General features: G+C 45.4%; 1 protein-coding gene across 1 annotated transcript in view; it reads right to left on the bottom strand.

The window, feature by feature from the left end:
* Notch2 (notch receptor 2) overlaps positions 1 to 27,176 on the bottom strand; it is a 135,316-nt gene that overhangs the window by 55,010 nt on the left and 53,130 nt on the right. The window contains exons 3-5 of the mRNA XM_051199130.1: positions 19,830 to 20,089; positions 17,970 to 18,305; positions 8,038 to 8,160 (exon numbers count right to left, since the gene is read on the bottom strand). Coding sequence (XP_051055087.1) covers positions 8,038 to 8,160; positions 17,970 to 18,305; positions 19,830 to 20,089 — 719 coding nt within the window. The remainder of the gene's footprint in view (positions 1 to 8,037; positions 8,161 to 17,969; positions 18,306 to 19,829; positions 20,090 to 27,176) is intronic.

Raw genomic sequence — 27,176 nt, 5'->3', positions numbered from 1 at the left:
CACACACACACACACGCACGTATGAACGCTCCTACACTTGTGTGAGGCCTGGACTATTTGTACTGGAATTACCCATAAATAAAGCAGCCCCGGTTTCTACCCTGTAGCCTTTAAGCAAATAGTGGTTATGCCCAAACAAGCAATGATAATACAAGGTGTCGAGTGTTCTAATGAGTACCTGCTGCCTCGGGAGAAGGGAGATTGCAGAACAAAACTGGGAAGTGACAGCCAGGGACACATGGGCAGAGCAGGCTGTGTAAGAGGACACATACGTGTGGGTGGAAGGAAGGAGTGGGGAGCATTTCGGGCAGACGGATATGATGTGTGCGGGTCTGAATGAAGGGGGAACATAGCCTGTTTGAGGCAATGAAAGGAATGGAAGCAGCTGAATTACAAGCTGTGCGTGGGTAGTGGAGAGATGCAGCGAGAGCAGGTTCCATGGAGCACTCTGCCACCCCAAACAGAGGCTCCACAGAAGCGTTTAAGCACAGAAGCAGCAAGTCCGATCTGTGTTTCAGAGTGCCTGCTCTGCCTCAGGAAGAATGGTCTGAACTCCACCTCACCCCTCCAGGTCAACAGCAGCTTGAATCGCCGAGGAGTCCCCGGCCGCTGTAGCCACTATAGCAACAAGAGAGTCTGCAGTGCATCTGGGGCAAACTCCGGATGCAGCGGCACCAAAGCATTGCTGGCCTCGGCCTCTGCAGAGAGCTGGCCAGAGCTGGCATTCAGGAAGCTGACCCCTGGCACAGAGGCTTCTCCAGAGAGGAAGGGGGCGCCAAGCTTCAACCCCCTGCGGGCGGGCCCACACTCTGGCACTGTCCCCGCTTCTTTAGGCTCCTCACTGCTAAGCCAATTGACACAGAAAAGCCCTCACCTCACAGGGAGGTTCAGGGTGAGGGGATCCAAACAGCACAGACTTTCTCCATTTACAGGCGAGAGGTTACTCTGTGAGGAATGAGTAATATGGAAAAATCCAACATGGGGGCTATTAAAAGGGTCTGCAATATAAAGTATGGATGTACGCCACATACGATTAGATAAAAAGCACACTGTAAAAATGCTCACTGCCAAGAACCAGTACACCAAGAAAGAACTAGTGTTCAGCTCTCAAGACACCGACAAATTTAAGTTCTAAAGAGAGATGAAAAAAAAAAAAAAAATACAGAATAAATACCAGGCTCTGTGGACGGGGCCGAGACGCAGCAGAGACAAAAAGGAGGAAGATAATTGTTGTGTCATGTGGAAACAAGAATGCAGTGCAAATAAAACCCAGGATCACACGCTGCGGAGGACAGAGCAGAAGACGGGGAACTATAAATCAGGGTTCCAAGGGGAAAGTTTGAGATGTTCTCATAAAATGCAGAGCAACAAGAGAGTAGACTGAACTCTCAAGAGGAGAGGGGAGCCCTGTGGAAGGAAAGGGTGGAGACTGAGCCCTCAAAGCAAACAGCAAGGAGAGAGCATGGAAAGACACTGCTGTGCGGCCGTGGCTGACACTGCACTCCCCACAGGACTCGTCACCGGAAGCAGAGGAGAGATGCTCAATAGCTCAACTTAATAGGGGATCCAAGAATTCCACACTAGAAAAATGCTACTGTATGTGAAGACAACTAAAGTCTCCAGCTCCCAGAGTACACTGCTGCATCTCCTGAAAAAGTCACATCACACATAGTTACTTAATTGACTGAAAAATGTCACCAAAATGAAGATGTCACAGCTGAGATGGCTGTAATAGAACTGATTAGTTGCACCAATGCTGTACCCACTGCCCAAGACCTTATTTAAGAAGATGCGTTAAGGTTTCAAAATTCTTGCTGGGCAGTGATAGCACAGCCTTTAATCCCAGCACTCGGGAGGCAGAGGCAGGTGGATCTCGAGTCCAGCCTGGTCTACAGAGCGAGTTCCAGGACAGACTCCAAAGCTACAGAGAAACCCTGTCTTGAAAAACAAAATAAAAAAAAAAAATGATTTCAAAATTCTTGACAATACTATAAAGTGGGTTTTTAACATCCAGATTACATATGTAAAATCACGGAGGACAGGTATAAATGAAAGCTGAATCAAGGGCCAGGAGACCCTCTCTCACCCTTGGAAGAGCTGCTCTATCAAAAGACACTGCTGACTAGAATGTGGAGAAAAGGGAAAAGTAGGAGTCCCTGCACCCTGCATCTGATGGGAACATCTATTAGGATGGAAGCTACTCACAGTTTGAAAATAGAGCTATGGGGACAGGGTGCTGGAGAGACAAGGGCTCAGCAGTTAAGAGTACCAGCTGCTCTTCCAGAGGACCTGGGTTCGGTTCCCAGCACCCACATGATGGCTCATAACCATCTGTAACTCCAGTTTCAGGGCATCCGATGCCTTCTTTTGGCCTCCATGGGCACTGCAGGCATATGGTACATGTACATACATACACAAAAAATAAAGGAAAAAATATAACTACCATGTGATTCAGCAACCCCACAAAGGAAAATGAAACCAGTATGTTACAGAGACTCTGTGTTTCCACATTTACTGAAGGACTGTTTATAACTGTCAAGAGATGGAGAAACACAAGTTTCTATCAACTGACAATGGGCACAAAAATATGGTACGTACACATCATGAACTACAATTCAGTCATATAAGGAATATATGTGATCAGGGCTGGAGAGATGTCAGTTGTTAAGCTCATATATTGTTCTTCCAGAGGACCTTAATTCAACTCCCAGCACCCACACTAGGAAGCTGACAACCACATATAGCTCCATTGAGAGGGCAGCCTACACCCTTGGCTTCTGTAGGCACCTACATTCATGTGTACATACCCACACACAGCTATGACATACAATTAAAGATGATTTTTTAAAAAAATATGATCCTGTCATTTTTGAGTCTCCTGGCTGTCACTCATGCAGTAGCTATCACTTATTAACAATAGTCCTAGGGATGCTGTACACATACAGGAGGAACAGCGACCTGCCAGGTAAACTAGGCCTGGAGCCAGGAAGAGCAAGCAGAGCACGACAGATGCTCCCACAGATGCCGCAGCAGAGGCAGGCAGAGTCCAGCAAGGGCAGGCTGTGACTTAGTGGTACCACTGGCAAAGCCTTCTTCCAGTCTCTCCTCCCTCCCCTTTTCTTAGCCTCCTTCTCTATACCAGCTTCTTCCCCATTTTCTTAAAAGTGAAGACCTGTCACGGTCCAAGCACAGATCTTGATTTCCGACTAGACACAGTTTGCCTCACAAATGTAATAGATTCCACAGAGCAAAAAAAGATTTGTGATCCTACCCCTATTCTGGATTCCTGCAAATATTTGCTAAAATCCTGCTTAAAGTTAGCATCATCTCGACCCTATTCCCTCTCTGCCTTTAGCCCCACACTGGCCAATTAGTGTCAGGGTATGGGTTCACTCTTCTCAACATTCACTGTCTCTTTCTGAATCTCTCATTCACATTTTCCAGCTCTTCTTATGGTTATACAAAGAATTCCTTCCTCCTTCTTGACAAATTACCTTTACCTTGTACCCCTTATAGATTCTCACAGTGTCCTGGATATGGGAATTGTTCAGTAGATATCTGCTACTGAGCTTTCTCACTGTCGTTCCACAGGAACCACGGGGCACGAAGAGCATTCCCAAGCCTTCACAGCTGTTTCCACCCACATGGCCTCCTAGCAGCTTTCAAGGGGCCCCTAGGACAAGGATGCTTCAGGTGATCACCCTGATGATCTGTCCAGGAAACTGAAACTGGGGTGATGGACAGCACAGAAATGGAAATGTGAGGTGTGTTTTCCCATCTAAGATATGATTAGTTCCCACTCCATCCCTATAGTCACACACACACACACACACACACACACACACACACACACACACACACACACACACACACGTCTTCCAAGACAACTTGTCACCAGCCAGAGACTGGACCAAAGCAGAGCCACTTCAGCATCCAAACACCAGCACACAGACTCCACTCCCAAACCGAAGAGCTCACGGCCACCTCTGTCACAAGCACTCATGGATTCAGGCCAGATGTCCTTTCTGAAGCTGGAGCAAGAGGAATCATAACCCACTCCCGAGGATCACAGCATTTAGGAGAGCTTCATCTGACTCAAATCTAACTCTCATTGTCCTCTTCCCCTTCCCGTCCCGAAGCACTATTCCAAGCCCGTGCTGAAATTACATTTCTGGATTAATAACGAGAACAGGGAAATCAATCACATCTGCCCTGGGAATGAACCCAAAACCCAAGCAGCCACACAGAGGAATTTGTGAGCTGAGCTTAGAGTCAACTTTAATTCTGAAGGAAATGAACCTTTAAGAAGAAAATTCAAATAACAATCTACGTAGACAAAACATTAATCTACACTGCCCTAATAAATGTGGGGCCTTTCGGAGCGCTTCCCTTCGGTGGATATTTGCCAGAGCAGAGCTGCTCTGGTAAGATGGCGTGAGGCCAAAGGCTCTATAATAAAGGCATCTGTGCTCAGCCTGCACCAAACCATCCTAGGGAATATATGCATATTCACTTTCTCTGTAATACTCCTACAAACAAATCAACCTACCCCCAGCACACCTGAGCAGAGCTGGCCAGACCTGCCATGAGCGGAAAAGCTCTGGGGTGAGCTACAATAGTCTCACCCATACCCCAAGGAGGAACCACCACAGAACAAGGCCTGAACAAGCCAACATGCTCACTATGCAAGGCTGCCCAGAGGGCAAAGATGCTCCATGCTACAGCAGTGCAGCTCTGCACACACCTCTGCAGCAGCAGTGACGCCTCCATGCAAAGACAACAGAGGCATAGGTGTTATTCTAAAACTCCCAAGAGTCACTTAAAACATGAAATTAACCCTTAGCATATTTCCTTAAACTCAATATAGCTAAGATTGTAACTGTGGGAGCTACAGAGGGAATCACGAACACAGCTCTAACAGGCTCTTAGTTACAGGTGGAGAGGAGGCACACTGTGTGGGAGCCATTCACATGGCATGAACTTCTAACCTCAGAGTCACCAGCAAAGTTCCCAAGAAGGGAAAACAAAACAGCAAGTCACGAAATCCTAGAGTAATGAAATTAGAAATTGAACTTTCGACCACTAAAGAGACTTTAATGTCTTTTATCCTTAAAAGATAAAAAAATAAATGGCACCTCACAAAGCCAACTTGATACAGAAAAAAAGGGCCACTGATTTGAAGCTCAATAAGCCTAGATTAAAACACGAACCCAATCACACTATTTATTTTCTAATTCTTTTAAGCACGTATCATCGAGAAGGAAGATTATTTATTAAGTTATAACTCTAATAGAAAAGGATACAAAATGTAATTAGCACATTAAGAGATGAACATATTTAACTAGTGAGCAGAAGTTCCGCTCATTCCTGTCACTTAGGTATGACCCCAGGATCTCTAACACCATCAAAAGCAGGACTCCTGGAACAAATCTACCTCTGTGTTCTCGGGCATCAGCAGAAGCCAGCCGGTAAAGAGTGCAGCTGCCAACGTCTGTTAGGGCACTAACTGCTGTCCACATGGCTCAGCTACCTGTAATTCCATCTCTCCAGCATAGCAAGCACTTAACTGTGTCAATACAAATGTGGAACATGTCACAGTGAAATGTAGCCAGAGGGGAGCATGGCTCAGCCCGGAGACTTGGAGGGGAAGGCTCCCTGGGAGGTAAGCCCCTGAGTCCAGCAGGGTGAGGACAAGAGGGGGAGACCTGAGACAGGCAGTGTGGCTGAGGACAGGATGTAAAGTGCACTTGTGCAGACAGGACTGTGAGCAGAACGGCTAGGGTGAGAACTGATGGATACATGTGGAAAAGACCGGAAACCAAACAGACATGAGGCGTGGCAACTTCACACAGCCCAGAAGAACTTCATTCATCCTAAGGATGGGCAATCCTTGTCATTGGAAATCAAAGAATCACAGGTTCACACTGGCTGCTCTCTGTGACCCGATCGGGAACAAGAGAGAGCAAGCCTGTCCTGAACCACATACCAAATACCACAGGCTCACCTATGCGCCTGTGACCACGCCCAAACGGGTGTGGTCAGTGCCACAGGTAGGGCTGAGTGGATCTTTCACTATATCAGTGTGGTTGAAGGAAGAGGCTGGGGGTCACTATGTGACTGTGACCAGAAGAAATAAAAACTGCCTGAGGAAACTTCTCTATCACCTCTGCTGCCCCTACTACAGGAGCAAGGTAACCCAGAAAACTGGCACTCCCAACAGAAGACTTCCATTGCAAGAAGGCACTGAATGGACACCCTGAGGTATCACAGTGTCTCACTGAGAACATTTCCCCAACATCACACTTCCAGAATCCAGGTTAGAGCAGGCAGCCTGGTGTGGTATCGGGAAGAATCAGTTATGAAGTTAAATACCATTTAACGAGCACTGGCATCAGGAGCCAAATGCAGCATGAATCACACTCCCACAGAACAGTGGAGATTAGAATAGGACCAAGTCCTAACATGTATTCACCCCAACCTTGTACCATTACATCTTCAGAAAGACAATGATTCGAATCTTAGCAGTAACTATTTCTCAAGGTAATAACTTCCTGATCATTTTTAAGCTGGAGAAAAAAAAAAAAAAAAAAAAAAAAGGCTTCTCAAAAATCTACTCCAGGAATGGTGAAAGCTAGAGAGAAGAGAAAATCTGATAGAAAGTTTGGAATGAAGTGCCAGGACCAGAGTGCCAGAAGTCCAACTCTAGACCTGTGGGAAAGCACTGAAAATGATGAGGATTAGGAGAAGAATTACGGGCTCTTCCAGAATACAATCACACCACTAAGTTTTAAATCCTCTTTAGATATTTCTTATCCAAGGTCTATAGCACTGGGGCACTCTAAATAATTACATGTTTCAGATTTGGAAAAGCAATTCGGAGACCCTGTAGGTTCCTCTGGTCACATTAACTAATCCCCCCTTCCCCCCTTTCCACATTAAGTCAATCACTTTCTCTCAAAAAAGCTCAGTTCAGACCACTGAGAAAGTGTAGAAAGGTACCTGCTGCACAAACCTAAGGACCAGGATCCAATCCTCAGGACCCACATAGTAGAGAGAGAGAGAGAGAGAGAGAGAGAGAGAGAGAGAGAGAGAGAGAGAGAGAGAACCTGGAGGTGCCCCAACCTCTAAATGTTCCATGCATATGTATCCCACATATACACACACACATGCATATACAAACACACACAAGTGCATGTACACAAATACATAAAAATGTGATGGGGGGGGGCCTGTCAGAGTCTCACTGTGTAGCTCTGGATAGCCTGGAACATGCTATATAGACCAGGCTGGCCTCAAACTCAAAGATCTACCTGCCTCTGCCTCCTAAATAGTGGGATTAAAATGTGTACCACCATGCTTAGTATTTTAAAGACTCTGTTCTTCATTTCTTAACCAGTTCCTAATTGTCTCTACATGCAGTCTTAAACAGGCCAACGTGAACAGAATCTAAAGCCTAATGTCTGCATCAGATCACTCATCTTTCAAAACTTACTTAAAATCCTAAGACGGCACAAGAAACTTCAAAGAGGGTGCAGATCAAAGCAAAACTGATCTACTGATGTCAGTGGCAGAAAACAAGTGTTTTAAGTCTCTGAGTAAAAAGAGATACAAGAAAGGAAGAAGATACAGTAGAATGATGTCACCAAGAGTCCCTGCCCATTGCCCCTGGCAATGAGAAGGGACAGGTGTCTATCCAGGACAAACCATGAGCTCTGGGTTTTTTTTCAGGTATGTTCAATTTATTGTGCATTCTAGTGTGTTTTATTTTTTCCTGTCAAATACCTACTGAGCATGTTCTGTGTCCAACCACACACTGCCACGTGCTAAGCTCTGCTCTCTGACCAGGAGCAGTACCTGTCCTGGCTGAGCTCAGAGCTGCTGCCCAGAGATGGCTGTGGGAGCTCCCTTTAGAGTAGACACAGGAGAATCCAGGGTGAGCACCACACCCAAAGGCCCGGCAGTCAGGGATCACTGAGCACCCTGTGGTATCACATACATGACACCCACCTGGCTGAGGACTCGACCCCTTGCACCTACCTGTCCACTGAGGGGGGCAGCGGCAGTTGTAAGTATTGACTCCGTCCACACAAACCCCTCCATTCTGACACTTGTGGTTAGGGCAGTCGTCAATATTCCGCTCGCAGGTGGTCCCTTCAAAACCTGGTTAAGAGAATAACAAAAGAGAATGAGCCCTCTCCTACCACAGCGTTCTGCTTTCACTCACAGGACACGTCAAAGGACAGACCTGCTTCATGACTTTAGCATGTCCTCAGCAGCTGTGCCACAAAGACATTCCGCACAAGAAACACCCTGATCCTGAATTCCTTGACCTAACATAGCTAGATGGTGACAAGTGACTCATGCCTCATGCCATCATGGTTACCTCACACTGATTTCTGTGAAATAAAATTAGAGGGCACACATAAATGTATACTTGGGACAACCATTAACTGATTCCAAAAATCAGGGTATTATATTTTCCCTACCTGCTGTCTAGATTCCTAGGAAGAACAGATAATTAAATAATCAGATTTAACTGGGGGCTGCACATATAGCTTGATGGTAGAGCGCTTGTCTAGAATACAGGGGCCGTAGGTTCAAACCCCAGAGCACAAACACAGACAGAGAGTAGAGGGAGGGAAAGGAGAAGGCCTGGAACAAGAGGGAGGGAGGAAGAAAGGAGAGGGGGGAGAGGAACGACATTTATGTGAAGGTAGAAAGGGGCGCACTGGGACGAAAAGCATGTAAGTGTGGAGGGGAAGGCGGAGCAGGCAGAGGAGTAAGATCAACCAAATGAAACACGAACAGGAGCCTGCTACCTCACATGCTAACTTTTAAAACAGGGATGAAAATATTATTATAAAGACTTAAACTTTGCCTGACTCAAATACAAAATATTTAAATAACCAAATAAATAAATAAATAAAAGGAGAAAACAGAGCCGGAACAATTAGAATTTAAGTCTCTAATTTTTTTCTTGGTCAACCGTGTGGGTGGGAGGGACACAGGGGAGACGCCGAACTTGAGGTAAGCAGAGCACAGTTGAGTCACGGTGCCTCCACCTGAAGTTGTTCGGTGACAGCATTTCAGACTCGGAATCAATCAGCCTGGAAAAACTGGTAAGGGAGGCTGAAGCCACCTGCCCAGCCTGCCTTTCTGGATCGGTAAGTGCCACATCATGAATAAGGTCCTTCTCAGACGCACAGGCTTTGGAAGAGACGGCACTGTCACTCACTAAAATTGCCAGCATTTCAGGCTTTTCATGTTCTTCCCCACATGAATGCTACATTGCCAGCATTGCTTCTGTCTTCCAGATGGTTCTGTGTTCTAAAAAACAAATCTAGGACCTATTCTAAACCTCACCTAACTGCCCTTGGGGCACATCTCTGTAATCTTTACCCAGCTTCTTTCCTTCCTTGTGTGGCCAAGCCTCTGGACTAAAGAAGAGAGGCCTGGTCAGCTCCAAGAAAAGTGTGCAGTGAGCATCTGTTTGAAGCACAGGGTGACCCGACATTTGGGTTTCTCAAAATATCTCTCACAGCTTTCCTCATCCAAGGCACTCACTGCGCTTAACACTACACACTGGGGGATAGCAGACTGAGAGGCAGAACCCCTGTTTATGGAGCACAGACTTCAATCACACCTTGCTCTTTTCTTTCCTTGCTACAAGCTACAACGGACTCCACACGGATTTGCTGTGCTGGACCATGGCTGGTTGGTTATCTGACTACGTGGCAGTCCTGTAAATGAGTGTAAACCAAGTAGACAAAAACACTACCCAAAAATCACCTTACAGAAGAAATAGTTAAAAGCAAGTGTGGGAAAGTCTATGAAAACATACACCGAGATTTTTTAAAATGACCAAATTACTCCTGTTTCTGTCCATCACATGAACGTCTTACAAATGGACTAGTCACAAGAAAATGTCCAATTGCTTAAGCTAAGCGCGCCCCTAACTATGATAGAGAGGGGATCCTGACTACAGCTCTACCGTGCAGCAGTTGCTGAATGGGGGCCTGGGTCCGTGTTTCTATCTTAGGGCTCTTCATGAAGCCTTTCTTTAGAAAGGTTCAAGTTAAGATTTTAATGGTGGGCAAGGGCTGGCTCACCACTACCAGAACTCTTGTGGCCTGACGATGCTTTAGATGGTCATAAGCCTAGTTGGATTTTTTTTTTTTTTTTTTTTTTTCTTTTGACAATTTGACACAAGCTCGAGCTATTTAGGAACAGAACTCTTAATTGAGAAAATGTCTCCATAAGATTGGCATTTTCTTAATGATTTGGTGTGGGAGGGCCCAGCACACTGCTGGGAGTGCCACACTTCCACAGGTGGTACTGGGGTGTATAAGAGAGCAGGCCTCCATGGCTCCTGCTCCAGTTCCTGTCTTCAGGTTCCTGCCCTGATTACCTTTGATGGTGTGTGTAATGACCCAAATGAAACATCATCTCCCTGACTTAGTCTCTCATGACCAATACTAACTACTGGTGAATAAGGCAGCAGGCAAGCAGCAATGCCCATGTAGCTCTGCTGAAAGGAACAGAAACTGGGCCCTTGACCCTGCACTACCCAGTGTTACAGCTAACTGAACTTACCAATCATGTGCAAATCAAGAAACACAACAAAACCATGGGAGGCAGGAAAGACAGTGTTTTCATAGCTGATTTTCAAGCTACTTCTTCCTCATCAATGGGTAAGCAGAGGAGAAGGAAATGGGTAGAAGATCTTGAGTTCCGTTTGTTAAAGCATAGGCTCCAAGGTCAGACCGCCCACACCCAGCTCTCAGCCTAGCTGCACAGTCAGCAAGAAGACTCAGCAGAGCATCTCCACCTTCATTCCCACTGGAGGGACTCACAGGACGTAGCTCCAAATGAAATGAGTTGGATGTAAAGAGCACTTAATTTAACCAATTAAATGTCCGCAAGCATGAGGATGAACTTGTATCCACATACACATAAAAATTAATTGAAAACACATGTAAGAGGCCTAGATGAAGATGCCAAAAGTATTTTTAAAATACCGGGGGAAATAGGGATGGATCTTTCTAAGTTGAGCTCAGCAAAGCTTGCTTAAATATGGCCAAAAGCACAGGCAGCAAAAGAAAAATAGATTTCCCCAGAACATCTGAGCAACCAGAGAAAGTGCAGCCCACAGAATGGGAAAAAAATATCTGCAAGTCATACATACAGTAAGAAAGACCTGTGTCTAGGATATATCGTTCAGAACTTATACAACTTAATGAAAAATACAAATAACCTGATCACAAAATGACAAAGGCTCTCAGTGAACAATCCCCAAATACCCACACAGGTAGCAAGTACACGGACCACCTCTTGTCACTGCAAGCCACCTGGAAAAGTGCAAATCAAAACATGGAGACGCCTAACTTCACATCCATTGGACTGTTGTCATCAACAGGGCAGATGGTGACAAGCACCGACCACCAACAGGGATGTGAAAACTGGAGTCCTCATTCGCCACTGACAGGAGTGCAGAGCACTGGAAAGGCTTTGCAATGCAGTGAGTCTGGCCATTCCTAAAAGGTTAGCATTGCCATACGACAACTCCACCCCCAGGTAGAGACTCACAAAAAGTGAAAACACAGACCATCATTCACAACACAACACAAGAGTCAAAATGCCAATCCCCTGAGAAATACAATGTGGCAAGACTGAGCAACAGAATATTAGACAGCAAGGAAAGAAACGGAGTGTCCCGGCATTCTACGGAGTGTCCCGGCATTCTACCATGCTGTACAACACCGAAGTCAGGGTGAGTGAATGGGGCCGGTTACAACTGCCCACACAGTGAAGGTTTCCATCTATATGAAATGTCCGTCAGCAATCACCAAGCGCTGGAGGGACTCAGGAAGAAAGGGTGGCATATAATAGCCAGTATGTGGGTCTTCTGGTGCATGAAAACATTACAAAATTAACTATGGAGATGGTGACACATTTCTGTAAGTCTACTAAGTAAGAGCCACTGAACTGGACATTTTTAAGAGGACATTGTGTGGTATGTAAATTATACCTCAGTAAACCTGTTAGTCTAGGGGAAGGCTCTTAAACATATGAGCTCATAATATTTTGCACCAAGGAGATTAGAGCATCCTTTAAGCCTCCTACATTACAAATGCGGAAGCTGGGCTCACCAGCCTAGGATTGCCTGGCTAGTAAGCAGCAGCCAAGAGGGAACCCTGGTTTTAGTCAATATGCTTTCTGAGACCCCAGAGGTTTCCCTCAACAAAAGTGCCCAGATCTGAGCAAACTCAAGCCATTGTCATTCCTCCCCCAATTAAGACATAGTTAATGCTTTCTAAACAGAGATGTAGAGACAAATAAGCACATTAAAATAACTAAATATCTAGGACTCTTTCTGGAAAGGGCTAGCAGATTCTTGGAAGAAACTATCCATCCAAAAGTGTGGGAGGGGCAATAAGTTACAATCTTCATTTCTCAAAAATGTTTCAAGTCTGTAGGGGAAGGAGTAACAGACTGATCAGATGTAGGAGTAGATGGATTAGTGTCAGTCACAGAAGGGCTCATACTGCCAGCAGTACTAAAAGGAGTCCACTACTGAAAGCCAAGTCACGTCCTTAAAAGGCCAAAAGGATAAAATTAAACTTAGAAGGGCCATTTTAAGACTGCGTCTGTATGAAACTGTGGACCGCTCTGCTGAGTAACACTTGCAGTGAGGATTGGGCGGAAAGTCTTTGAAGTCATCCTCCCACGCAGAGAGCAGCATCTCTCAGGAGAGCTGGTGTCTTCCCATCTTCAGGCCCTCTGTATGGGGGTGGAGAGGGGTGGGGAGGGGAAGGAAATCAAGTGAGATGGCACACCGGCCAGACTGAGAGTCTTCATGACTGATGAGAAACGGGGGAATGTGGAGCCAGACAAAAGCAAGAGAATCGCCATCATTTCCCTAGAAAGAAGTCTCACAAGAACAAAGCCGCCGGTTATGGTCAGAACAACAGAAAAAAGCAGCACATGTTCCTGAGTGTGAAAATGCTAGCGAGACTGACTGCCAGCTGCACTTAAGGCCCGTAACGACTGAGCAGAGAAGGCACACAGTGTTTGACCTTTACTTGATGTCAGGGACATGGCATATAATCAGCCTGCAGAGTACAGGGCCGTGTACCTCTACACGGAGGAGCTTTCATTGACCACAGTGGACAGACCAGAGAGAGCTCCGAGAATTCACAGTATCAAGAGATGCGGGAGAGGAAGGAGAAAGGGCCAGTCCCTTGAGGACTCTTCGTTCCAACTGTGAGCTCAGGACCACCACGGGGAGGTTGCACAGAGTAGTGGCCCATGGTGACACACAGAACACACAAAACTGCCTAACTCATTTCCCACACTGGTTGGCTTGGACCCAAACATACTGGGAACCATGTGTTTCACGCCGTATTTTGCTATCACGTTGTAATGACTGAAGCTGGGTACTCTGCTCGGGGGCTGCTGCTGAGAATGCTGGGTGACAGAAGCTCCCAAAGTGTCTGGGTTAGTGGCAGCTACTGATCCTAGAGGCTGGAATGAGAGGCCAGTCTCATAGCTTCCTGTCGATATTCTTTTTTTCCCTCCCTCTGCAGAGCAACACTTCTCTCTATGTTGCACAAGCTGAATCACTTCTGTGGTATGAATTCCTTCCTCATGGGTCCTGCAACACTGTAGTCAACACAGTAACTACAGTGCTCTTTGCAGGGGGGAAAAAACGACACCTTAACCATTACAACATTATCACTGACTTATGTACTATCTCCAACTGTCAGAGCTGAAAACACTCCAAAATTACTTTTATCCAGTATCAGTGTCCACAGATAAAAGCACCTGAACCTGAGACGCAGGATTCCAGATGGAAAATGAGATCTGTTTACCCACCATACTGACTTAATATTATGCTCAGTCAAGAAGTGTTTGTGGGTCCGTTCCAGGTGGGCTCTGTTTTCAGGTGTTTGGGACAGCGATCAGTGAACAAAAGCAAAGATCCTAGCCTTCATGGTGCAGAAGAGCAGTAGTTGAGTTTGGAAACGACAGACAATAAACAATAGGCATAATGAAGTAAATGATATAGTACAAATTATACAGTATGAATCTAAGTGTCACAGAAAAAGAAAACAAAAATGTAGGCCAGGGCCAGTAATTAAGGGGCTGGAGGAGATGGTTACAATTTGAAATCGAGTGGTCAGGGTACACTTATTAGTGCAGAGACCTACGGTGTGGTGGGAAATGGTCATTCAAGGCATTCGGGAGGCCTTGGTGGACAGCTTTGTGTCCTGCTGACTTTGTCTCCCCATTGTGACAACTGAAATTACAATCATTTAACTCAAGTTGCCGACCACATGGAGATGGTAACTACTGTTTTAGGTGACACCTCAATCTCTTGTACAGAGTAAGGGCAAGGAAGGGAGCCACATGAAGAAAGAACTTTGAACTACACTCTCCTCTTTGTGTACCACACACCTGGGCTAATGTGCAACAAACACTAATTAGTTATGGTGGGAGGGTCTTCTCCTCATAAAGTAAACTTTCCATTTCAATCCAAACTCTCAAAGCATTTAATGAGATGTCACACACTCCACAGCACCCCAGGAAGCAGATGAGCACTGCAGTGTGGTGGCCACAGGGACACAGGGCCTGCCTGGGTTCCAGAACCTGTCTACAGTATTCACTGTGCAACTCTTAGTAAATGGCTTTCTGCCTGAGAAAACTTGAAAAATACCTCTCTGCACAGTGTTAGAGATGTGTGCACGTGCACACACAAGCGTACACGAATGAACAGACACATGAGCACATACGCCCACACATGATGAGCACCGCACCTAATCAGGCAAACCTTCTTACTCTACCACTCCAGCCCGGGCAGCCACTAGCTGCGGAATCCCTGGTTATTTCCTTTCTCAAGGAGGAGCCGCTAATCTCATTGGTGAGCTTTTCCTGGACACTCTCGGAATCCCCTGAGGTTCTTATGGAGCCTGGCGGATAACAATGCTGAACAATGGAGTGAATAGTCACTCTCCCAGCTAAAGACTTCCTTTATTGACTTGTCTAACTTCCTGTCAATATCTTGCTGCCAAATCAGTCTCCTGTTCTAGGCAACTATTAAAAGTAATTTTCTTGAATCTGAAAATGGCATATAGCCCCTAGCGATAAATCATACTAACTTCAATTATGAGCCACTTGGGCCATTACAACATTAGCTATTAAAATGTTTGCAATATTAAAATATTTACACAGGAAATGGTTTATAATTTTTATTTCTGTTTTTAGCTCTTATAATGTAAACAAATGCAAGAGCAAAGAAAGATATCTTAGTTATTCCTTCTACAAGATAATGAAGGTGATAGCAAGTCTCAATAAACAGTTAGTATCTAGAACGATAGTGTTATCTATTCTTTATTGAAAGAGAAACTAAAGCAGTACAATTAAATTTACTTCCTTGTATCCTGGTTAAGTGGTTAGTTTGATTCAGGGTTCTGACAGTGTCTCATACTGCTGAATCACAGGATAGAATGGTATTGGAATATGGCAGTTATTCGATGAAGTTTTATTGACTAAAATCAACCAAATCAAATGGGTCTAGGGCAGTGGTTCTCAACCCAAGGGTCACGACCTCTTCGGGGCCACAGATCAGATATCCTACATGTCAGATATTTACAATTCATGACAATAGCAAAATTACAGTTATCAAGTAGCAACAAAACAATGTCTGGTTGGTTGGGGGTCACCCAACATGAGGAGCTGTATTAAAGTGTGGCGGTATTGGGAGGGTTGAGAACCACTGCCTCAGAGGGATGATTCAAAGAGTACTTGCTGGTCTTGGAGAGGACCCAGGTTCGGTTCTCAGAACCCACAAGGTGGATCATGTTCCAGGGGATACAATGCCCTCTTCTGACCTTGGGCACCAGGCACATATGTGGTACACAGATATACATATAGTCAAAACACTCATACACATAATGTAAAATAAATAAGTTAAAAGAATATGTTTTAAGTAAATAACTTACCACTTGGTTTTATACCAAGGATTGACCTATGACATTTAAAGATGAAACACAAAGCCCATTATCTGTGAGCTATACTCTCAACACCAGAATCTGAGGCTCCCACTCGAAGAGTGGCTGAACAACTTCTTTTTGAGACAACTCTGCTTATTTAGCACAGTACACGCACACACACCCCACACAGTTTTCTTTCTTTTGTTTTTGTACTAAGGGTATTTGTATAAAAACAGGATCTTTGTTGCTTAGTAATTCATCTGCTCCAGCTGCCTGTGCTCTGTTCCCAATCAAAATTCTTGGTTTTCAGCCTCCTCATCACTGTTATACAGAGCGAAGTGAACTGGCCAGGCTTGCTCCTTTCTCCCTGTAGGGAACACCAGGCTCTGGGCCTCCAGACACGACTCCTCTGTGCTTCAATCCTGGGTTGTGTGTGTGCTTAGGCACCTTGACCAGCTATGAGTATGAGAAGGTGCTGTGTCTTGATTAGTCTCTCCCACATCAACAACCAGAGCTCATTAGAAAACACCACTGATTGACAGAGAGTTTCTTTCAAAAGACTCCAGTTTGAAGGCGGGAAGGGTACACCCTGCCCCACAAATCAAAATGTAAAGGGTATCCCCGAGTCAAGGTGGAAAGGGTACCCCCCCAGTCAAGGTGGGAAGAGTCACCCCTATGTCCAGGGCACAGAAGCATGAAGGAGAGCTGATTCTCCAATCTTGGTGTCGCTTTGGCTTACTAAATACTCTCTCTCTCTCATACACACACACACTTTCATACATACACATTCACACACTCTCACACAGACACACACACACACACTTTCATACATACACATTCACACACGCTCACACAGACACATACACACACTTTCATACATACACATTCACACACTCTCACACAGACACACACACACACTTTCATACATACACATTCACACATGCTCACACAGACACACACACACACTTTCATACATACACATTCACACACTCTCACACAGACACACACACACACTTTCATACATACACATTCACACACGCTCACACAGACACACACACACACTTTCATACATACACATTCACACACTCTCACACAGACACACACACACACTTTCATACATACACATTCACACACGCTCACACAGACACATACACACACTTTCATACATACACATTCACACACTCTCACACAGACACACACACACACTTTCATACATACACATTCTCACACTCTCACACAGACACATACACACACTTTCATACATACACATTCACACACTCTCACACAGACACACACAAACTTTCATACATACACATTCACACACTCTCACACAGACACACACACACACACACTTTCATACATACACATTCACACACTCTCACACAGACACACACACACTTTCATACATACACATTCACACACGCTCACACAGACACATACACACACTTTCATACATACACATTCATACACTCTCACACAGACACACACACACACACTTTCATACATACACATTCACACACTCTCACACAGACACACACAACACACACTTTCATACATACACAGACACACACAAACTTTCATACATACACATTCACACACTCTCACACAGACACACACACACACACACTCCTCCGTGTTTGGCTGTCAGTGCTCCCCACTCCCTTCCCCTGCCTGGCCCTTTCCCAGGGCTATTTCTCCAGTTTCTTCTCACTGTTTCTCCAAAAGGAACAATAAACAATTTCCTAAGCGCTCATCATCATAAACTCTGACATGTTAAATTACCCCCTGATCTATTTATGGACCACAGTAAGCCCATAAAACCCCTCCCTCACCAGCCACCCACCCCACACAATGCTCTCACTTCCCCTTTTCCCTGCTTGAGGATATTTCCTAAAGGAGGGTCTAGGCCACGCGCACCTCCACCTCCACCCTGAGATGGGTCTGCACCCATTCCCCAAAGCCTAGGGAGCTCCTTACCTGGAAGGCAGTTGCATTCAAAAGTGAAGTCACCAGTCTGACGGCAGGTGCCTCCATTGACACAAGGCGAGGGTGCACAGGGCACATAGGGACTGTCACAGTGCTGGCCTGTGAAGCCCTGGGGACACTGGCATCGGTAGGAACCAGGCATGTTGATGCAGGTGCCACCATGCTGGCAGCGTCCCGGGGTGTCACACTCATTGATATCAGTTTCACACTTCTGCCCCGTGATGCCTGCAGGACATCTGCAGGAGAACTGGCTGGCCACCGAGGTGCAGGTGCTTCCATTTGCACAGGGATGGGACAGGCAGGCATCTGTCCACTGGCACAGCTTCCCTGAAGGAAGGGAAACAGAACTCAGTATGGGTCACACTCAGCAGCTCCCTCTCCCACCCTGTTACTTGTTAGTAACAGCAGGGGCTTACATGGAGACCCCTAGACTTCCGATTTTACAGAACACATCTGTGTTACCTCAAGATCTGCAGACACACAGTGCTTTCCAGAAGCTCCCTGGGGCCCCTGGCTAAGACTCAAGACTCCGTGGACAGGGAGCACAAGGGGACTGAGTGCTGGCTACGGGAAGCCAGCCCTGCAGGGCTCCACCAGTCCCGTGGCACAGGTATGCGTCCACCTGCTCTCCTACATCCCGGTTTTGCTGAAGCTGCTCCTGGCCTGGGAATGCCAGCGGCCCTTTCATTTGCCTGGTGGACTCTCCCTCATAACCGCAGTGCAGCTCAGCAGCTGCTACCTGGGTCAAACCATCCTCAGTGCCCGCCCCCATGTGTGCTGTCTCCTTCAACCATGCCAGCCACCACAGCACAAGGCTGGGTCCCCACAGCAGGCTCTCAACCATGTCAGCTGAATGAATAAAACAGATTTTCACACTATATGGTTACTAAACTGAGCTCTTAGGTGACAGGAACAAGTCGACACTACTTTTTTCTTTAAACACAACAGATGCAGTCTAATTTCCTGAGTACATTTTTTACTTTGGCTTGTAGATTTATAGAACTGCTGCTTTAGTGTCTCTGGCAGGGGCCAAAATGACAAACAATTCTTTTTTCACCAAGCTGAGGGAAGAAAGAAGAGCTCGAGAGACTAGAAAAGACAGTCCCTGAGTGACAAGAGGGAGAATTTAGGAAGCAAATAACCAAATACTTCTAGGCATCTCACCCTTTTTCTTTCTCCTCTTCAGCCCCTTAAAATTCTCATATCTTACAAACTAAGAAGTGGCATATAAAAAGATTCTCAATGCCTCGATACGGAAAACGTTTTAAATGTTATTCCTGAATTATTCTCTTTCTATACTTTATAAAGTACCTCACATATTTTATGTTCTCTTAATTATACTTTGTAGCTCTTGTTTGCTTAAAATAGCTAACACCTCCCTATTAACAGACTTTTGAATGTCTCTGAGCCTTTCCCCATATTCCAACTTGTGTCATAATGCTAAAATGTACACCGGTTTGAATGAGAAACGCCCCGCACAGGCTCGAGTCTCTGAATACTTGGTCCTCCGCTGGCAATGCAGTCTGGGGAGGAAGCATACAGATAAGGGCAGGCTATGATGGCGTGCAGCCCCACCCCACTTCCACAGCGCTGTTTTGTGTCTGTGGCTGAAAAACGATCACAAACGTTCTGGCTGCCTGCTGCCATGCCTTCCTAGTGACTATGGATCCTCCCTTTGGAACCATAGGCCAAAATAAACTCTTTCTTCTGTAAGCTGCTTTGATCACGGTGCCTTACCGCAGCTGTGAGAAGTTTCTAACACGCCCGAGGAGTGAGACACTGAGATCTAAATGTGCACAGTACAGTTGCTGCTGAGAACAGGAAGGCACAGGCTCAAGCCAAACCCATTACCTGTAAAGCCGACTTGGCAGGTGCACTCATAGGTGTCCCGGCTGAGTATGTGGCAGGTACCTCCATTCAGACAGGGGGGAGACACAAAGCAGGGGTGAGAGGTTGAGTACCGGCAGTCCTCTCCTGTGAACCCTGAAGCACATCGGCAGATGGCATCTCCCAACAGGGGGTGAGTCACACAAATGCCACCATTTTGACAGGGGTTTTTCTCACAAGGGTCTCGATGTTGACAATATTCTCCCAAGAAGCCCTCTGGACATCTGTTTTAAAAAGAAAACAAAAATCCATGAAAGACACCTAACTACTTGTCTGAGTCCATAGACCAGAAAATGATGCTATAATATAATGATGCTATACATGCAAGAAAATATTCAAGTATGAATAAAGACATCTGTAGGTATAGCCTGCAAACCCCCTGACTTCAGGAGAAGGGGTGCTCAGAGATCTTATTATATCCCCAGGCCCTTCTGAGTCCTGGCAGTTCACAGTATACTAGGTGCGTGATCCAGCAGGGTCTGCCAGCCAGTCAGCATACCCTCCTCGAAGAGCCACACAGGCACGTACTGCAATGGTTTCTACATAGAGCACTGTGCATACCGGTCTCCTTGATTATTAACGTTCTCATTCTGACAAGGCAGTTGACAAGACTAAGACAATCTCAGACTTTCTAGTTTAACATATACATGCCACCATGTACCCCCCCCCCCTCTCAACTGAATGCTGACAAAAGGGAAGTTATTCTCTCTCTGGTCCACACATGGCTCTCTGGGTTATATTTCAGCAGCTGAGACTAAGACAAAAAAGGAAAAGAAGTTTCGAGAAGGGCTCTAAAAGACATTTTAAATGTTGGTAAATAAGCATTTGAAAAGACACAGTATAATTAAAAGTATGTATAATATCTGAACTACCATATAAACAGCTATGTATAACAGAGAAATAATCCAAGAGTTACACTCTAGCTGGGCATGGTTGTACACACCTGCAATCCCAGGACTTGGGAGAAAACAGAGGGTCAAGGGTTCAAGTCATCCTAGGCTATATAGGGAAGTCAAAGCCAGCTGGGACCACATGAGATCCTGCCTCAAAATAACTTTCCCCCATATTTTCCATGTTAGAGTATGAGAAATCATTTTGTTTTCCACCTCTTACTTCATAAGACACACAACCACCTGAAACTGTGCACATCCCTTATAACAATGTTCTCTAAACAGCACCAAAAGGGTGGGGACTCTCGCTTTCAGGACGGAGACGCTAATATGGAGCCACTAACAACCATGCAGATCAAAGACCTTGATCCTAACAAGTTTGCTGTCCAGCTACAGCCCCAGATACCTGACTCAACCTATCTGTTCATTTTACTTTTTGGAGGACAGGAAAGTGATCTAGAAGCCTGTTCCACTATTACCTAAAAGACAACACCTTTAAACCAAACTAAGGCTTCACCCTCAGACCCAGCTCCCAGCCACATCTTCTCTGGTGACCTGAAGCACTGAAGCCATGCTGAACTCCTTCTCACTTTTGCCAAGCATAGCCACCACTTGGCCAGGTGAGGTCTTGGGGGGGTCAAGGGTTTTGAGAAAATGGGGAAGGCAAGCTATAAGGGAACTAAGACAACATGCTCAGGAGAATTGCGCAGTAGCTGTAATGACTGGTGGAGAAAACAGCTGGTAAACAGGGACAGTGTGGTGATGTAATCAGCCACAGCCTCCTACCCCTTCCCAGAACCGTGCATGAGAAGTGTGGCAGAGGGGGAGGAGATGGATTCTTGAGCCTCTTCAACAGTAGGTCTGTCACTCTCCAGATGGGAAGGGAGCGGAGGTCACAGTGATGGAACCAGTGACTGGCTGAAGACAGTGAGTGCACCTCAGCAGGGTAGAGGTCTTGTCAAGGGTCCAGGTGTTGGGGATGGAGAGACTCCGTGGTTAAGAATGTGCTGCTCTTGCAAAGGCCCCAAGTTTGGTTCCCCGCCCCCACGTCAGGCAGCTCACAAGTGCCTGTAACTACAGCTCTAGGAGGAGCCTAGAGGATGCCTCTGGTCTCCTTTCACTCACATGCACCTACCCACACACAGATCCGCACAGACATACAATGAAAACTAAATCAGTTCAGGTGCTGTAACTTTGAGCCGATTGATTGCTTCTCTCCCTCACATCTTAAATAGTTTAAAAAAAAAAAAAAAGGCTACTCACACTGTGGGATTGTGTGAGAACCAGGCAAACGCAAGTATGTGAGGGGAAAAAATATTGTGAGTATTAAAATGTTCAGCAAATGAAAAACATTTTTCTGTCCATGCTGGCTGAGGAAAATATAATGCATTATACCAATCACAGCTTGATTTGACAATAGAATAATATAGAGCTTTGCTGGGTTTCTTTTTTTCTTAAATAGAGGCACAGAGGACACCAATGTGGCATGGCTAAAATTAACCCTAAAAGGGATTATTAAAAGCACTTGCAGCTTATTCAAGAAATGTGTTGTGGAAGACGCTGAGAAACTGCGTCCCTCCTCCCACTCACAGCAGCAGGCCCCTAGGCATCAGGCCTGGTTGATCCTCCTGGGTGGGAACCAGGCACCCTGTGAATAATGGCATGCCTCTAAACCCGGGTGGGCTCTGCCCAGCTCTGCTCCTCAACTGTTACACCACCCCGGCGCTGCCATGTGGCATCAGCTAAGAAAGTGCAAACTCATTTAAATGTAGGCATCATAAACATACAATGAAAACAAGGTTCCCAGGAAAACAAAAATGGACCAACATGAGAGTTCTGGGACCTCAAAGATGCTCTCCTGGATTCTCTGTTTCTAGGGTTTAATCCAAATGGCTGTTCCCTACCAAGTATGGAAAATTAGTTTCCACTAAGTAGATCATGTTTAAGAAGCCAGAAACAGTGGAGAAGAGCAGGGGATGGCTTGGGGATCTGACGTGGCCCATTTCTGTAGGGCCTATAAACCATGAATGGTTTCTACATTTCCAGATGCTTGAAAAACTTAAAAAATAATATTTTGTGACACTTGGAAGATACATAAATTCAAATTTCCGCATCCACAAATAGTCACATTGGAGTGCTGCCATGCTTGCTCGTTTGCAGATGGCCATGGCTGCCACAACAACAGAGTAGAATATTTGCAGGAAGACCACATGGCCCACAAAAATATTTAGTCCCTGGAACTTTGCACAAGTTTGCCAAGTCTTCAGCAGAGAAGACATGGAGCCTATTAATAGCATCCAATATGCTTATTAATCATGACATTAATGATGATGAAGAATATTCTACTAGTTTCCACAAAAAAAAATATTAAACTCATTCATTAACTATGAGAGCAAACACTTAGCAAATGCTGACTATATGCCAAGCATTTTTCTAGTAGTCATGGATACACATAGGTTCAGCATCCAAGGATTCAATCAACCAGGGGGTCAAAAATGTCCAGGTGGGGGGCAGGGTGGTGTCCACACTGGCCTTGTTGAGTTGCTTTGACATCCCTAGATATATAGCATGACAACTCTTTACACAGCACTAACATTATATTAAGCATTACAGGTAACAGGCAGGTAGATACTATGTGACTTTATATAAAGACTCCTTGGTGTTCCTGAAGTCAACCCCAACTGATACTGAGAGACAACTGTGCTTGGAAAACTTCTGAGCTCATGAATGTAAATTTCAGCAGACAACAAAAACAAAAGAAGCAAAAGAAACAGTAAACAGAAGAAAACATAAATCAAGAAGGTGGGGGGGGGGGTGGCGCGCTGGGGCGGTGCTGGATAGATTGATTGTTCAGCGGTCAAGAAGAGTACAGTCTGCTCCTGGAGAGGACCTGGGTTCTGTCCAAGTACCCACAGGGTAGCTTATAATCACTGTAACTCCAGGCTCAAGACACAACACCCTCCTCTGACCTCCACAGGCACCAGGCATGCACAGGATAGGCATACATACATGCAAACAAACATCCATACACATAAAATAAAAACAAATAAACCCTTTAAAAAACTTTAAAGAGCCAGGTGGTGGTGCGCGCCTTTATGCCAGCACTTGGGAGGCAGAGGCAGGCATGAGTTAGAAACCAGCCTGGTCTACAGAGTGAGTTCCAGGACAGCCAAAGCTGTATAGAGACACCCTATCTTGAAAAAAATAAATAAAAAACAAAACAAAGTCTTTAAAGAAGGGATGGAGTTGAAGGCGGAGACATAGGCTGGGGGAAGAAACATTTCAACTTCTAATAGGAAAACGCAGAACAGGTGGCTGAGGAAAGGGAGACACAGAGCACAAAGGACTAAGGACAGAAGCAGCCCCAGCTTATTCTAGGGAGGGCAAGGGACCCTGTGTTGCTGCCAACGGGAGTAAGGAGCAGAGAGGGAGGGAAGCTGCAAGGACGGGCTGGACCTTTAGTTCTGCAATGGGTTCTGGGTTTTCCTCGAGTCAGCACTTGGGAATGATACACAGCACAGTTAGGCTTCTAAAGCCCCTGAGCAGAACCACTCTCTTCTTTATATGAAACTAACCTACTTATGGGTGAAGACATGATGTCCTATTTTAAATGCCCTCAGCTTGCCATTGCCCATGTCTTCTTCACCTTTTCCTTAAAATATATACAGGTCTCTTAATCTACCTTTTCAAGGAAGTCCAACTTTGTTTCCTTTCTTCAAACATTCACAAGTGAGCTTCTCCAAATTATCGTGTGGACATCCCTCTTTCTTTTCCATCCATTTCTTACTCAGAATAACACAGCTTGCATCCTAACCATCACAATTACTTTCTGAGAGTGTGAATTTTGTGAGGCTTAGCTAGGATTTTACCTTTCACCATAAGGAAGCCCCCATTCCCACCGGAGGCTCTGCTGGCCACTTTCCTGCAACCCAGCATATGACCCTGTCTCTCACAAAGCCTAGTGAAGCCAGTCTGCCTTTTCCCTCATCCAGTCTGGACTGCCCTGGTCTTGTCTGATGTCTATATTTAGTGTTTGTCGTTGTTACAATGGCCTAAACAGACTCCAAAAGACACTACTCTATGCTACCAGATCTGTTTTCTAAGCCATTTACCTAACTTGATATGTCCTGCCAATGGCTTAAAAAAAACACTGGGGAAAGATCATTTTCCCATAAAATCTTAACACTCCCAATTTTCTAATGATCCAATTCATAATCTGAAGTCACTTTATTTAATACCTTTAAGTTATAGAAGTACCACATTCCGCCAAGTCTTGTTAACCAAACTCCTTAGTTTCCTTCTTGATAATAGTTCTGATCATCTTTAAAGTCTCAGGCCAGACATCTTGCTGCCTGTTTCCCCGCCTCTGTGCATCCTTGAGTAACAGAGCCTTAAAGTACTGTAAGACAATTCCTACCAAATGACAGAAGGATTCCTAAGATGTTCCTGAGGAGCAGTAGGCAGTCTCTGCTTGAACACAACATGCAGCACAGTAGGGCCTGAGTAAGTGCACCTTTATCGTGCTCACACTACTAAGCTTCCACTCCACAAACAGTACACTTGCACTGCAGCTCTGGTTGTTATGTGGGCCCCATGGACCTCCAAGCAGAGCAGTAGCCCTCTCTGTGGTAAGACAGATTCAGTACGAGTGCCAGCCCACACAGAGTCTTTACATCATCAGCACTAAGAATACCATGCAGCAAATGGTAAGTGCTATATAGTAGTTAAGTAATATTACTGACTTGCTGTTTCAATCATCTTTCCATTATATGTCTTTCTTTAAAATTCTACCTCCCCACACACCCTCACACATACTTACCACATACACAACACATATCATACACACACAGTCACTCACATACATACCACATACACACACCTCATACATACATACCACACATACCACATACTCTACATACAAACACCACACACATATGCACAGCAACTGAAAGCATATGTTCATGCCAGCATTATTCATATAAAAATATGTTCATCTGTTCATATCAGCATGACTCAGAATAGCTGAAGTTTACATCGTACCAATGCAATAAAGTATTATTTGGCCATTTAAAGGAATAGAGCCATAACATATGCTATAACATAGATAAGCTTTGGAAATACTATGCTAAGCAAAAGAAGCCAGAACCAAACTGCCACAGGTGTGGTTCTGTTCTTATGAGCTGTGTACAACAGGCAAATATACAGACACAGTGCAGATGTTGGCTTCCTGATCCACGTAGCTACATCTATTAGTTGGTCCTTAAAAGTCCACTGTGGATGACAGGAAAAACGGTAGATTAGGGTGAATGTGGCATGGGAGGGGCAAGAAAAGGAGCAGAAAAGACTCCATTAGAAAGGAAAGGGACCCCTTTACAGCAGCCCTGCCTGAAACAGCCAGCCAGACCCTGCCTCCCACAGACATATCAGCCTGGATTCTTAGCATGGAGCAGAGACATGAATGGCAGGCAATTCCCGTCTATCTGCAATGGCTACAACTTGGGCTGTCTCCCTAGTAATACAGGGCAGAAAAATTTCCCCTTTCACATTTCCCAAGTGAATAGCCACCCGTCCAGAGAAAAGCAAAAAGCAATGAGCAGCTTTGTCAGCTCTAAAATGACTGAAGTCTGAGGAAATAGACCTCTTTTCCAACTAAACACCAGTGTTCGCTCACCCTATTTTCCCCACCAAATGTTCTAGCAGCAGGGTGAGCCCAAATTGTACCCAGGCTTTACTGCAGCTCTTTTTGTTTTGAGGACTTTTATTTTATTTTAAATTTTTTTTGGGGGGGTGAGGATTTGGTCATTAAAAACAACAACAAGTGAAACCCCCACCACACACAAGAAAGAGGGGCATACTTCACACAACAGCAATTTCAAAATCATAAGTTTTCAAAAACTGTACAGAATGGGGGGAGCTGTCTCCTGTGAGCTGCATCGCGGTGCAGCTGTTCCTCATTAAAGCCCCTCTTGACTCCCTCTGGGCCAGCTTCCAGCAGAAAATTCTTTACACAGAACTCAGCTTTCAACCCACTTTCCTCTCGCTCTGGGCCTCTCGGCCCTGTACTCTGCAGTGGCAGCCTGTCTGTCTGCTGAGCACAGGAGAGGGAACTGTCGTTCAAGGTAAATGGGTGGGGGCAGGGAGGGGGACTCAGCTCACAGAACCCACAAACCAAATTAAGCATTGGTCAGTAACAAAGGTCTACGGTTTGAAGGGCCCCCAATCCGTCTGCTCTTTCCTGTAACCATGATGCCAGCCAGGTTTCCTGCCACCACCCGCCCCTGCCCTGTTCCCGTTCCCCCCTGTTAAAATAGATAAAAAATAATTGCTAACAGCCGAAGCTGGCAGTAACCAGTGAAAGTTCTATTTAACTTTCAATTCCCAAAGCCAGGCTGAAAACATGTAGGTGCCCCAGAGCGGACAG

The sequence above is a fragment of the Phodopus roborovskii genome, unplaced genomic scaffold (genome assembly GCF_943737965.1).
Source record: "Phodopus roborovskii unplaced genomic scaffold, PHOROB, whole genome shotgun sequence".
Classification (NCBI taxonomy): domain Eukaryota; kingdom Metazoa; phylum Chordata; class Mammalia; order Rodentia; family Cricetidae; genus Phodopus; species Phodopus roborovskii.
The sequence above is the reverse complement of the archived record's forward strand: the minus strand, read 5'-3'. Positions and strand labels throughout refer to the sequence as shown.